At 51.9% G+C, this 13222-nt stretch overlaps 4 protein-coding genes across 4 annotated transcripts; 2 read left to right on the top strand and 2 right to left on the bottom strand.

The window, feature by feature from the left end:
- Positions 1-377: 377 nt before the first annotated feature.
- On the top strand, positions 378-2960 carry NCS54_01440500 (Hypothetical protein; the record flags this gene model as incomplete). Its single annotated transcript, XM_053159556.1, has 1 exon — positions 378-2960. The coding sequence occupies one exon, from the start codon at positions 378-380 to the stop codon at positions 2958-2960; it is 2583 nt and encodes an 860-aa protein (XP_053015531.1).
- A 233-nt stretch (positions 2961-3193) lies between these two features.
- On the bottom strand, positions 3194-4797 carry NCS54_01440400 (MFS domain-containing protein; the record flags this gene model as incomplete). The annotated part of the gene is made up of 4 exons (XM_053159555.1): positions 3194-3751; positions 3806-4046; positions 4099-4580; positions 4633-4797. 4 exons carry the CDS (start codon positions 4795-4797, stop codon positions 3194-3196), a joined length of 1446 nt encoding a protein of 481 aa, XP_053015530.1.
- Positions 4798-7090: 2293 nt separating this feature from the next.
- NCS54_01440300 (Hypothetical protein) lies at positions 7091-10150 on the top strand (the record flags this gene model as incomplete). Its single annotated transcript, XM_053159554.1, has 2 exons — positions 7091-7520; positions 7578-10150. The coding sequence occupies 2 exons, from the start codon at positions 7091-7093 to the stop codon at positions 10148-10150; spliced, it is 3003 nt and encodes a 1000-aa protein (XP_053015529.1).
- Positions 10151-10361: 211 nt separating this feature from the next.
- On the bottom strand, positions 10362-13152 carry NCS54_01440200 (Hypothetical protein; the record flags this gene model as incomplete). Its single annotated transcript, XM_053159553.1, has 3 exons — positions 10362-11004; positions 11056-11169; positions 11219-13152. 3 exons carry the CDS (start codon positions 13150-13152, stop codon positions 10362-10364), a joined length of 2691 nt encoding a protein of 896 aa, XP_053015528.1.
- Between the last annotated feature and the right edge of the window lie 70 nt (positions 13153-13222).

Here is a 13222-nt window from a genome sequence, read left to right as displayed (position 1 = left end):
AGCGGAGCGTTTCTCCCGCAGCGTATAGCGTCGCTGGAAATGAACGCGTCTTCATGCAATGAGCAAAGGAGGAGCTGCACGTTTACTTCAGCTCTGCGCTTGTCCCGCTTCTCATTCATCAGATTATTTCGTGGCGTCCCCCCATGACGTGCCCGCCGTGCTTGGCAGTCTTGATGAGCTTGTCTCAACTGCGGGGACACATTGCTGATCAGGCATTGTGAGGGCACCCTCTCTTGGCGGCGGGCTGAATTGTTCAAGTGTTTATCCCTCAGTCAGCCTTGTAAGGCGCTAGGGATCGTCCTTGATATATCTATATACGTAGGCCGTGGGTCGGACCTTATAATGGCATCAGTACGTTCGAGAAACTGTCCTCCATAATGTGGCGACAGCTAGGAACCGGTTGGCAGCGGACCGCCCTCATCAATACCTTGGCCGTCTTCACATTCACCCTGCTCGGCATCATTCTGCTGATATGTACTGTCTCAAGATCCGGCGGCCTGGGTATCAACTACGTCGTGTTCCAGGGCACTTGCGCAAAAAGCAGGTCAATCAACACTTGGCTACACCTCTTTCTCAACGCCTACTCCACAGCCATCATAGCCTCGTCCAATTTCTTCATGCAAGTTTTGACTTCACCTACGCGAAGCGAGGTGGACAAGGCGCACAGCGATAATGTGTCTTTGAAGATTGGCGTGCAGTCGATGAGAAATCTGTACCGAGCTCCCAGGATCAGATGGGTGTGCTGGGCGCTCTTCTTCATCACCTCTTTTCCGCTTCATCTCTTCCTCAACAGTGCCATCTTCCCGACGGAATACATGAGCTCTGACTGGAACCTGACAATTGCCTCAGAGGGGTTCATCAACGGCGCCCAGTATTATCCTCCAGGAGTAGCTGTGTGGCCACCTACGAGCAGTCGAAGCCAATCCTTACTCGGGGTCGTGGGATATGGACAGAATCTATCCTTGACAGACCACTTCGACCCAAACAGCGATGTTTCCAAGAGAATCGAGTTCACAGCTAAAAATTCTCGAGATTGGAAAAGGCTAGAAGTCCCTGATTGCCTTTCTCAGTATCAGTATTGCAACGGGCGTGTCAACTTTCGCGATCTCGTCATGATTGTCAAATCAAAAGACACGTCTCTCATGGTGTCGGGCAACTCCAGCCTAGGCTGGAAACAGAGCGATATCTTCCAGCTGACCAGGCCATCCGACAAGTCCAAAAGTCAAAGGTACGAGAACTTTACTATCGATGCTGCCAACCCCCTCTGGTTCACTACAAATTGCAATACACGGTCGCTAGCCGGCACATCTCGAAACCGATCGACGTGCGTGCAGAGCTGCGGCAGGGCCTTTGGCAGGCAAGGAGAGCTTGCCAACCCTTTGCAGATGAAGCCGAAGAGCCCCGCGTCGATTCCATCCACGTACGTCTTTGAGTTTCTTGACCTTGACGACACAACCCAATATTGGCCAGAGGTTTCTCAAGATGCCGTATCCCTCGACTTGGAGTATTGTCTAGTACAGGAAGTCTCACCAACTTGCAAAGTTTGTGTATCAAATGGTCTTCTCCTGATCGTCGTCATATCAGTTTCTTTGAAAGCCGCTCTCTGCGTTCTGGTGTTGCGCTATCTGCCCAAAGAAGATCCCTTTGTGGTCCCAGGGGATGCTATCGCATCCTTCATCCGATCCCCTGACAAATTCACGACTGGAAGTTGCCTATTGGACAAGGAAGTTGAAGATGTTGTCGATGACAGGAGCTACCCTTACGTGGGTGCACCCATGTACTGGCAGCCAGAGCGTCGGAGATGGTCAAGGTCGATCGAGGGCATGGTCTGGCTAAGGACTTACTCCCTTCTCATCGCCAACTTCATGTTTCTCTTCGCCATGTTTTTCCTTTCGCAGTCCGAAAATTCACTCGGCAAGCAAACTCTCACTCAGAATGCGACAAACGGAATTTTTGACGTCTCTGGGGCGAGTGCTAATGAGTTTATCCCGGCCGTACTCAAAGGCAACCTACCGCAACTCCTTCTTTCGATATTCTATTTTGACTACAACTCATTTTACACACGTCTGTGTGCAGAGAAGGAATGGAGTTCATACGGTACAGACTACCGCCCACTACGGGTAACAGAACCTCAAGGACTACAGCGGTCGACCTACAGGTTGCAATTACCGTATCGGTACAGTGTTCCCTTGATCTTGGCCAGCATTTCATTGCACTGGCTGGTGTCAAAATCTCTATATGTCTTTGTTTTCGAAGGCGGTATGTTGCCCTTTCTTATCCATGAGCCATTCTTGATTCTCACCTTCTGCTCAGGATACTTTGAGCCTCCAACAATTGACAACGACTCACCACTACGGACCGGACTCAGCGATGACGCTTTTGTTGGAATTGGATGGTCGGCTCCAGCGTTGCTTGCGCTCTTGGTCGCCGTTTCCATCATGACTGCTCTACCCTTGATCCTTACATGGCCGACTATCAAGAGCCCAATGCCACTTACCGGGAACAGCTCGTTGGTCTTGTCTGCGGCCTGCCACGTTCCTGTGCCCGAGTATTTTACTACGGTAGCATCTGATAGGCCAATCTCGGAGCTCGAAATTGGTCACAAGTCAGCAGCGCTAAAGTCAGTCAACGATTATCTTTCCGACCCAGAACCCGCCCATAGGTTTGGCAGATCAGCAATACCTGAGAGGGAGCACTTGATAGCACCTTCAGATGTGTCTCTACAGACTCAGGACGCATGCGATACCGATATCAAGTCTTGTGCGCCAAGGGCTGATGTTTCAGATACAGAAAAATACCTGCTGGGAGTCTCACAGAGCCCCCTCCGCTGGGGCGAAGCCAGGGCGCAGGAGTTCAGAACTAAACGAGGCATCAAGGTGAAGGATATGATAGGGCACTTGAGTTTCGGTACACGAGCGCACGCCGTTCGTGAGCCAATTAGAGGACGACTGTACACGTAGAAGAGGTTTCCAAAAAAAAAAGACGAGGCAATGGCGATACTACCCCGTGCCACACTAACATCACCCCGAACCGTCAACCATGGCCCAAATGACATCAAATAATGAATTCAGCAGTAGCGCTTTACTATATCTCATCCTAAAGGTATCTGATCCCTCACTGATACGCCGTATCCTCCTCTCGGCCTCACATAGCCATGACTTGAAGACGCTTCACCACAACTACAGGTCTCTCCTTAGTACACGTAAAAGTTGGTCTCCTCAGGGTTCTGCTCCCGCGTCTTCTTGTTCTGCCTCCGCAGAGCAATCCTCAAGACCCACGCGCAAATGCACACGCCCGCTGAGAAAGCAATGCAAGCCACCATGGGCTGGAGGTAGCGAGGAGCAGCAGACTTGGGCCACAGGTAAGGAGTGTAAACACTGGCAAGGTTGCCAAACGTGTTGCACATGGCGATCGCAACAGCCTTCTTCTCGTCTGTTTGGCCGACGACAGAGGCTGTCCAGCCAAGAATGATGTTGTTGACGCCGTATGTGGCACCGACGAAGAGCATGATGCCGACGAAGCGGACTGGCACGTTGAGGGTTGCGCAGCACATTGCGAAACCAACGATGGCAACGGCCTTGCTGAGGGTCACGTGCCATGTGCGCTCGTTGAAGCGGCCTGATGACCAGGAAACGGCGATAGAGACGAAACCGGAGAAGAGGTAGGGAGGGCAAGTCAGGACCAGGGTGATGGTGGTGTTGTAGCCGAGAGTCTCGATGACGGTGGGAAGGAAGTTCTTGAAACCGTTGGCCTAGAACATGGTTAGAATGCTGTTTTTATAGTTTCTGGTTGAAGAATCACGTACAGAGAGATGGAGGTTGTCCATCAGACAGAAGACCCAAGTGCGCCAGTCAGAAGCAGCCTCGCGGAGACCAGTCCAAACAGAGGTGCCCTCGCGACGACCAGTCGTATCGCGGCAGATACGCTCATGAGCCAGCTGGCGTTCCTCGGGAGTAAGCCATCGCGTCTTGAGGGGGCTGTCGGGCAGGGTGAAGAAACCTAGAATGGCGACACCGATGGAGATGGCACCCTGGATGATGAAGAGCCTGTATTCTCAATGTCAGTTAAGTTCAATTCTCAAGACACTCATCATCTTACCATTGCCAGCCAGCCAGGCCGTGGACCTTATCAAGCTTCGCAAAGATGGGAGCCGCAATCAGACCAGAAAAGGAGCTTGCCATCATATTTCCAGTGTAGAAAATGGACATGCGCGTCGCAATCTCCTTACGGTTGTAGAACATAGAGATCATGTACAAAGCACCAGGATAAAACGGCGCCTCAGTGATTCCGAGCAGAAATCGACACACCAGCATGCTCTCGTAGCTGTTCGCCTTGTACGTCAGGAGAGACAGGACGGACCAAGCCATGCAGAAGCCAGCCATGTACCACGAGGGTCGCACGCGGTTGAGGATCATGTTGGAGGGAATCTGGCCGCAGAGGTAGCCTACGAAGAGGATCGACACGCAGGTGTTGTATTGAGTGCCCTTGAGGCCCAGGTCGTCTTCGAGGCCGTTCAATCGTCCGTTAATCATGGCATTGCGATCGAGGAAGTTGAAAAAGTACATGAGCCAGAGAATGGGCTGAGAATGAGAGTTAGATAAGCTTCAATTGACAGAAGACGCGGACACTGACCATCATGTACCAGTCCAGCTTCTTGACGAGGGCAATCTCCTTGGGGTCTGTCTTTGCGCTAGCGCCAAACGCGTCGAGCTTGACATTCTGATCCGTCTTCTGAATCTGATCTTCTTCATCTCGCGTCTCGACATGCGAGATGTTGTTCTTGCCGTCGTGCGCCATGATTGCTGGGATGGTTGGACAATGGGGGACAGTCCTACTCGAGGTGATACGGTCGAGAGAAGGTCTGATGTTCCAAATCCTCGAAGAAGGTTCCCCAACACTTTATACCACAAAAGTCACAACCGGGGAATCCTTGGTTGGGGCGTTTCTAAACCTGGCATCTGACCGAACGGCTTCATCTCAATGCCCCCGTTCGCTTTGCGGGGATGCGGGGAAAGCCAGTCTGGGGAAGAGGATTACAGCGCTAACGAAGCAAGGACAAGGGAGAGGCTTCGGTTCCACCAATCTCGAGAACGGGTAGGGTGACCTCCGGGTCGGAAAAGCATCAAGAGTCACTTTTCCGAGGCGGCCTGCTTTGCCGATCCCTCCACCAACCTCTCAAGACATAGCCGAACCTTGCTTCCTTATCCTAGCCAATGATACTCACAAGGTCATGACTGGGGGTCGAATAGCCAGGATTACGGAAGGTTGCCGAGATCGACGGTAGATGGTCGGTCGGCTGAAAGGTCGTTCGTCCGGTAGGACAACCGACTGGAGGCTAAATTGACAGATGGGCGCTGTTTGCTACCGAAATCATCTTGACATACACCATCCCATGTTATTTGGGTGACATTGAAGGATTAGCTCTGTCACGTTTGAGCTTATTGTGAGTCCATGTCGTGACGAGGAGTGGGTTGTTGATATGAGATGTCACTCTCTAGTTATCTCATCTCTCTTTCGGAGTTCGGCCCGTAAGTTCGTCCCTTTTCTTTTCCGTGGGAAAAAAGGGTGTTGGCCTTTCATCAATGAAAGCATCCTGATTACAGGGTGTTCTCATGTCTATTCAACATAGAGATTAATATCACTATTGGTGGAGAGGCAGGCTCGGCTCAATCTGAGAGAGCAAACGTGATGAAAAGGTTTTCCACTTCCATGTGAAGACGAAAATAGGACTAGTTACTTTCGTGGCCCATGATTTTGTTGGCTGTGTCACTTTGTTTTACCCCAAGACTACCCGTCGACAACAGTATCATCAATAGTTATCGACATATTACTTACATCAAGTTCAAATGTATAAAACACATAGTAGCCAATAATGGTGTTTCTATCAACTTGAAAGAATTACTAAAGCCCATCCGTCACCGATGACATTGTTCTTGTTGGGACTATCGGGTAGGCACTTGTCCACGAGTTTATGGCGGGGAAGCGGGACGAAGCTTGTCACGTATGGTGTCTCATAAGGATGGGTTAAGACATGTAAGGGATGTAATAATGAGGCTGGCTGTTTTATCTGAGCCTCTCTTTTCTATCCTCGATGGAGTCCTCGCCCGTTGTAGACATGTCCATAGAAGGTTAGAAACTCGTAATATCACTGACCTGGACACTGAGCTACATGTCCATGTAACTCCTGCAGCTACTCACTTGGAGCCGTGTCACAGGACGTTGCAGAAAGATGCATGAGCTAAGTCCTGCAGGGAATCATCGATACTGTGTGGCATAGGCAACTAGGAATTTCAGCAGTTTTCATTCGAAACCTGCATGACGATCTTGCTTGCGTCCAGCATCAATATTTCAAGCCACAGTCGAGATGGTTGGAGATGTCAATAATGAGAGCATACAATTGGCCAGCCAAGAGTATCTCAGACAGAAGTGTTTCAGCCCTCACAAAGGGCAGGCATCAAGCGTGCATATAGGGAGCAAGAGATGCAAGCCACCTTGGCTGAAAGGCATGTGACAATCAAGAGGAGTGCGTGCTATACAACTTTTTATGCATATTAATGTCTTTATCGTTCATCTTCATTCTTTTTGGGGGTCTGAGAGTTTTATTGTGTCCTCACTCCTGGTTGCGCCACCTGCACTCGATGTCGGATTTGGATCAGGTCGCGAGTAGTGCAATAAGGAGCTGTAACAGCTGCTAAGAATCTCACTGAGCGTTCTTGAACTATTGCCCGCTTCAGATTCACATCCCGAAGCGATCACCTGCTTCTTAAAAGTCGGTGGAGAATCTCGATTTTCTCATTGCAGGTCACAGGGCTGGCCAAGCCAAAGAAACAATTGAAACTATTGCAAGTCCAGGCCTACTAGTCCCGCCACGTCCAACCGCCCTTTTCCCCATGCAGCCTAGACCAAGGCCGATCGACCAGTCGTTCCTGAAGGGCTTCGCTACGGCGTCGAATCAGAGCCCAGGGACCGAGTCTAGATCGATGCACGTCCTCAGCTGGCTCTGTAAGGGTCCTCCACTTGGAGGAACTGATGCTTCAAATCGTTGATGCGCCTCAACGCCAGTGGTAAGCCACTCGTGTTCAGCCCAGAGATGGCTGAATTCCTTAAAGAGGTGGTGGCAGCTGGTTGCCCCTTTCTTCCATTCCTCTGGGAAATTGGGTCTTTCTGCTGTGAAAACAATCACCTCGAGGGCATCCCCGCGACGATATTCCCCCTCGGATTGGAGTCGACATCTCGAGCTGCACCCAGCAAGATCGGAGCCATGAACAAGTGGCTGCTGGTTGCGTCACTCGCCGTTTCGGCGTCGGCGACATGCTACTACCCCGACGGCAGCAATGCGGCCAAGGATTACAAGTATGAGCCTTGCGGTAACTCGACGACGACGTATTCGACTTGCTGCTACTTTGGCGAGGGCGACAAGTGCTTGGCGAATGGACTCTGCAACCAGCCAGATCGATTCGACTACCGTGCGGCTTGCCAGAACAAGGATTGGTCGAATTGTCCCGAAATTTGCATGGACAGTGAGTGATACTCGCTCTTTATTTGGCATGGACAACTCTAACATTGACTGTCTGCAGCCGATTCCGGCACCTGGTTCGCTCTGCAAGAATGCGGCAGGAATAAATATTGCTGCCCCCCGGCCGACGGAAGCGACTGCTGCAAGAGCGGTGCTGTCATCTACACCCTCGCAGCCCCAAGCCCAGACGGTGACAGCGACACCAGTAGCGACTCCAACAGCAACTCCAACAGCGAGAGTGAGAGCGAGAGCGGAACTGCCGCTGCTGACGCTACCGACGCGACTCGAACGGGAAGCTCTACAGCAGAGACAAGCTCGAGCTCCAGCGACGATAAGGGAGGGGCTCCTATTGGGGCCATTGTTGGAGGAGTTGTCGGAGGCATCGCTGTGATTGCAATCTTGGCTGTGGGAGGTTTCTGCTTCTTCAGACGCCGGGGAAAGAAGCCTGCCGCTTCGCCAGAGGGAACTGTCGTCGTGGAAGGTGGTGCAGGCTCGAGCGCATCCAACAGCAGCGAAATCAGCAAGGAAAAGGCAGCTGCATATAAGCAGCCTCAGTCTGGCGTGGCCGAGGTTGAAGGCACCGCTGGCAATGTCTACACGGAGGCTGACTCTACAGCTATCAGCAAGGCTCGTTTCAATGTCCGACAAGAAGCCGATGAAGAGGCTCGCATTGCTGCCGAGGGAAAGAAGACCGATACGTATCAGTCTACAGCACCTCAGAAGGAGCAGCAGCATTTCGCAGAGATCGAGGGATCGCGGGGCAACGTCTACTCTGAAGCTGATTCCCAGGCCATCAGCAAGGCCCGGTTTGACGCCTGGCGACAGGCTGAGGAGGTCTCGCAGTTCTCTTACCAGCAGGAAAAGCCAACCATCAAGCCTGTCATTAGCCCAACTGCATCGCCCAACTTGGCCGAGATTGCTGGTAGTCCAGGCAATGTCTACACCGAAGCGGACTCGCAACCTGTTATCCACACTCATTCTACAATCGTGTCGCACCCATCTGGTGGACTGTCTTCTACAACTTCGTCCCCAAGCATTGATCAGTCAAGCATCCATCATTCGGCGTTTCACAGCGCTTACGCCAGCCCAGTGAACAGCCACGGACATATGACCAGCCTGTCTCACGATACAACCCTTCATCAGCTTGATCAACATACCCATACCTCTGCGACAAAGCCAACAGCTAGTCAGCCCAACATCAACTTGCCAGGTATTCAAAGCTTCACGGAGACCGAAACCACCGGAACTACTTTTGCCGAGGGTGTCTCACAAGCCATCAACCATCCCCCTGGTAAAACGCACCATACTTCCACTACCGAGCAGTCCTCTGCTGAGGCCAAGCCACCTCTTAACTTGCCGGACATTCAAGCCTCCGGAGGAAGTCTGTGGGATGTTTATGCCAGCAGCGCCCATGCTGCAACCTCTCAGTCGGCGACCAAGATCAACCACCCGAGCTTTTCTGAGGCCGAGGGCAGTGCGGGAACCGTGTTCACTGAAGCCGACTCACACGCTATTAGCAAGCCTCATCCTACTTCCTTCCAGCTGCTTGGTGACAACACTTTGACTTCAACAAGCCACCACATCGGGCACCAGACCAGCTTTACAGAGACCATTGAATCTCCGGGTATCATGTCTACGGAATCTCACTCTCAGACTGTCAACATCCCCCCATCGACAACTGTGACTACGACGACAACTCACACTTCATCTTCATCGGAGAAGCCATCTTCTGGAGTCGGACAACAAAACTTCGCCGAAGCCGAAGGAAGCCCGGGCAATGTTTACACCGAAGCTGACTCACAGCCAATTGGAAAGCCACGCCCCGGAAACCAAACCGAGGAGCATGTGTCGGGAGGGTCTGACGATGTAACTGAGTCATCGACGCACCAGACACACCAGCACCATACCTCTGCTATCGGTGAGACAGCAACTACTAGCTTTTACACCGAAGTCATCTCTCACTCCACTACCCAAGAAAAGCCTACAACACAAAAGCCCATGGAGTTGAGCGTGGTGGAGGTCGAGGGAAGTGCCGGCAACAGATACTCCGAGGCCGACTCGCAGCCGATCAATCCCCCCCGTCCCGAGAACCACCACTCTCACGAGCAGACACAAGCTACCTCCGGAGGCAATTCTCTTACGATGCAACAGCAACTAGACTTGGCAGAGATTGAAGGAAGTGCCGGCAAGCTCTTCCTAGAGGCTGACTCGACGGCTATCAGCCCAGTTCGCCCAGAAGACACAACGCCTGCTGGAAAGTCGACCACGAATAATACTCAACTGAGTCTTCCCGAGATCGAAGGCAGCCAGGGAACCATCTTTGTGGAAGCCGATTCTCAGATTCTTGAGTGGACCAAGGAGGAGCCCAAGACGATCACACAGCAAACTTCCACCTTGACCGAAGTTGAAGGAACCCCAGGAAATGTTTACTCTGAGGCTGATTCAAAGGCTATTAACCAGAGTCACACCAAGGAGAGCACTGTAGAGCTTGACGCACCACTACGGAAGTTTGTCGAAATTGAGGGAAGTGTAGGAAATGTTTACAGTGAAGCTGATTCAAAGACTGTCAGCGTAGAGCGTCGTGAGGAGACCAGGACAACGACTGAGACTAAGGGGACACACGAGCTGTCGTAATACACGAGAGGATAGCCCAGTTTACTATCATGCAATTTAACCTCCTAATTTACACTTCACATCAAGAGATACTATTCCATGGATGGAGTAATTGTCATATCCTCACACTTCTATCGTGCCCTGATCAAATCGCCCGAGCATCAACTATGTACATTGTAATATTGAACCTTCACAATCCTCCAACTTTCCCCAGCAATCATTTCATGCGCATCTATGCCTTGCTAAACGAAACGCTAATAGATCCAGAGCCCAGAGGGACAATCTGCCCTCCACGACCCGCACTGGCTCCTGTAGCCTTGATCTGCCACTTGTCGCTTCCTGTGGACTCTACCCAAACAGCAGCCTTTGAAGCCTTAGGTGCTCCCTTTGTCTGGGACAAGGTCACCTCAACAGTACCCTTGGCAGCATTGTAGGTGAACTCATCGATAGACCCAACATCGACGGTGATCAAGACCTTTAGAGGTCCGATAAAGATTCGCTGACGAACAGCGTCCTTGGGCTTGACTGTGACGTTATCGCCGCTCTTGGATAGAATACCTCCAAAGGCAACAACACCAAGATCCTTGTCATCAACAACGTAGGTTCCCGAGTTCAAGGCAGTGCCGATGAAGCCACCACCGTAGTCACCAGTGATACCGTCCCACTTGAGGGTGTCGGGCCAAGAATGGAAGGCAGCGCTTGGGAAACCGTCTTGGTTGATGTTGGAAATCGGGGCACTTGATCCAGCGTATCCGACGCGGAGGAGATAGGTATCGGATGGGTCGTCGCGGAAGGCAGAGAGGAGGACTTGGGAGTTGAGGCCAGAGCCGTAGTGGTGGATCTGACGCTCGATTCTCCTGAGCTTGCCTCCGTAGCTGTGACGATGTAAGTGTCATGTACCGTGCAGATCGAGTGCAATGACTTACATAAAGTCCCAGTATCGTCGAGCGTTACCGTTCCAGCCCCAGTGAGGCACGCTGGGCATGTATCCCAAAACACTGTTGATAGTCTTGTGCTCCGAGTCGGTCATACCAAAGTGGCTAATAAGTCAGTATCAACCTGTCAGTCGTAGACTTCTCAGGCACATACCGAGTCCAGTAGTAAACTCCCTCCTGACCAGTCGAATCCCAAGCCATCTCACTGCCATACGGAATCTCTTGCGAGTCCCAGAGCTTGGCTCGCGTCTGCATGGCATCCTCCAACGCCTTGGCAAGAGCGTCTTTGCCTTCACGCTTCAAGTCGACCAGGACTTCTCCAAAGACTGTCTCACCCATCAAACCGACATCTCCGTACCAAACATCGCTCTTGGTCATACGGATGATGGTTTTCTGAGCCTGGGTCAAGTACCAGTCCCAGTCCTTGGAAACGAGGTCGGGATAAGCTCGAGCAACGCGGTAGAGGGACCAGTAAGCTGCGGTGACGTGCACGTAATTGTACGCACGGTCGACGACAGAGGAAGCTTGCTTGTTCCAGGATGTCCAAGATGTCCAGTCGATGTCTTTGCTGTAGCTGTATCCAGGAACTGAGGATGGCTCATAGAAGAAGAGAGACTTCTTAACACCATAGTCCTTGTTCTGGATTCCACCCCAGATGACAGTCTGCACAAAATCATCCAGCTTGGCAATTTCCTCGGCGTTGGGCTGAACGACTTGCTTCATCAAAGCCGCGACGTATGCGCCAGTGCCACCCTCATCGCTGAGTCCAGCAACCCAAGCTCGGGCGTCCTGATCGACGATAGCACCTTTCTCATAGTCATAAGTCATGACAGATGGAGATCGCTTGAAGGGGTCGGAAGAGTCGTTGAACCAAGCCTTGGTGGTGAGAAAGTTTCCCATGTCACTCAGCGCCTCGGTTGTGGGCTTGGTGACAAAGTAGTGGACCGTTTGAGTCTTTCCATCCTTGTACTTGATTGTCACTCGCACGCGACCCCAAGTCGAGGAAGCTGGGCTGAGAGTGTATCGGCCCTTGCCGTCCTCCTTGACTTGAAGAGCGCCGTTAGGTGAAACAGTGACAGACGACACAGCACTATCGCTCTGAAGCACGAGCTGGGCTGGCAAATCTTGAGCAATGATGAATCCCGGAACGCCAACAGCAACAGGGGTTCCCGTCTTCCGAACAGCTTTGTCAAAGTCTCGGATCGAGTCCGAAACTGTGAATCGGACGCCGACCTTGAGCGACTGACCAGCCTTCAAGACCTTGGATGAAGGAGGATTCCAAGGCTCTTGTGACTTCCACTTTGTCTCTGCCCAAGCCTTGGTGAGGACCTGCCACTCGTAGAAGCCCTCAAAAGTCTGACTTCCGTAGTGTGTGGGCTCGATGTTAGCCTCGACCAGGTTTCGGTATGCTTCCAGAGGCGATGATGTGCCGGTCAAAGGTGTGACCACAAGACCCTTTCCAGTACCCTTCACTGGTGCGACACGGATTTGACCAGCATCCATACCGATGTACGGGTCCGAAAGAGAGCAGTGAGCCTGCATCTCTGTGGCTTTTCTGTTGCTGAAGATGCTGTTGAACTCGGCAGGGAATCCAAGACTGCCAATCTCGATGGAGTCCTTGCCCGTGTTCTTGATGGTAAACTGAAGACCCAAATCTCCAGATACGTCGAGCCATTCTCGGACGATGCTCAGTGGCCCAGTAGGAAGAGTAGGACTCATATCTGAGGCGGCGAGAACGCCCTTTCCAGCTATGGTCTTCTTGACAGGCTGACGCTTCTGTGAAGAGTCACCGTCGATCCATTCTGTATCCTTCTCCTTGCGATAACGAAAGGTGATGTCACCCCAGTGATATTGACCGTTCCGAGCGCGAACATCCAGAAGGTCAGAAGGCAAAAAGTCAAAAGAATCACCCGCTGGTGACAGAGAGGTCAGGACTTGGGCATCTCGCGCAATGCGAGCCTTAAAGTTGCCAATATCAACCTCGATAAAGCCATTCCCAAGACCCAGGTTGTCAGTCTGAGCAAGCACAGTGCCTCCAAAGGAGGCAAGCAGCGCGGCGATCTTGCCAAGCTGTAGGAGGGATCTCATGGCGGGTGCTGGTTGTCACTGTCTCAACTATGTCACTACAGAACATGAGGCATCTTTTATAGGCCTATAA

Source organism: Fusarium falciforme, chromosome 12, assembly GCF_026873545.1.
Source record: "Fusarium falciforme chromosome 12, complete sequence".
Classification (NCBI taxonomy): Eukaryota; Fungi; Ascomycota; class Sordariomycetes; order Hypocreales; family Nectriaceae; genus Fusarium; species Fusarium falciforme.
This window is presented reverse-complemented; position numbering and strand designations above follow the sequence as displayed.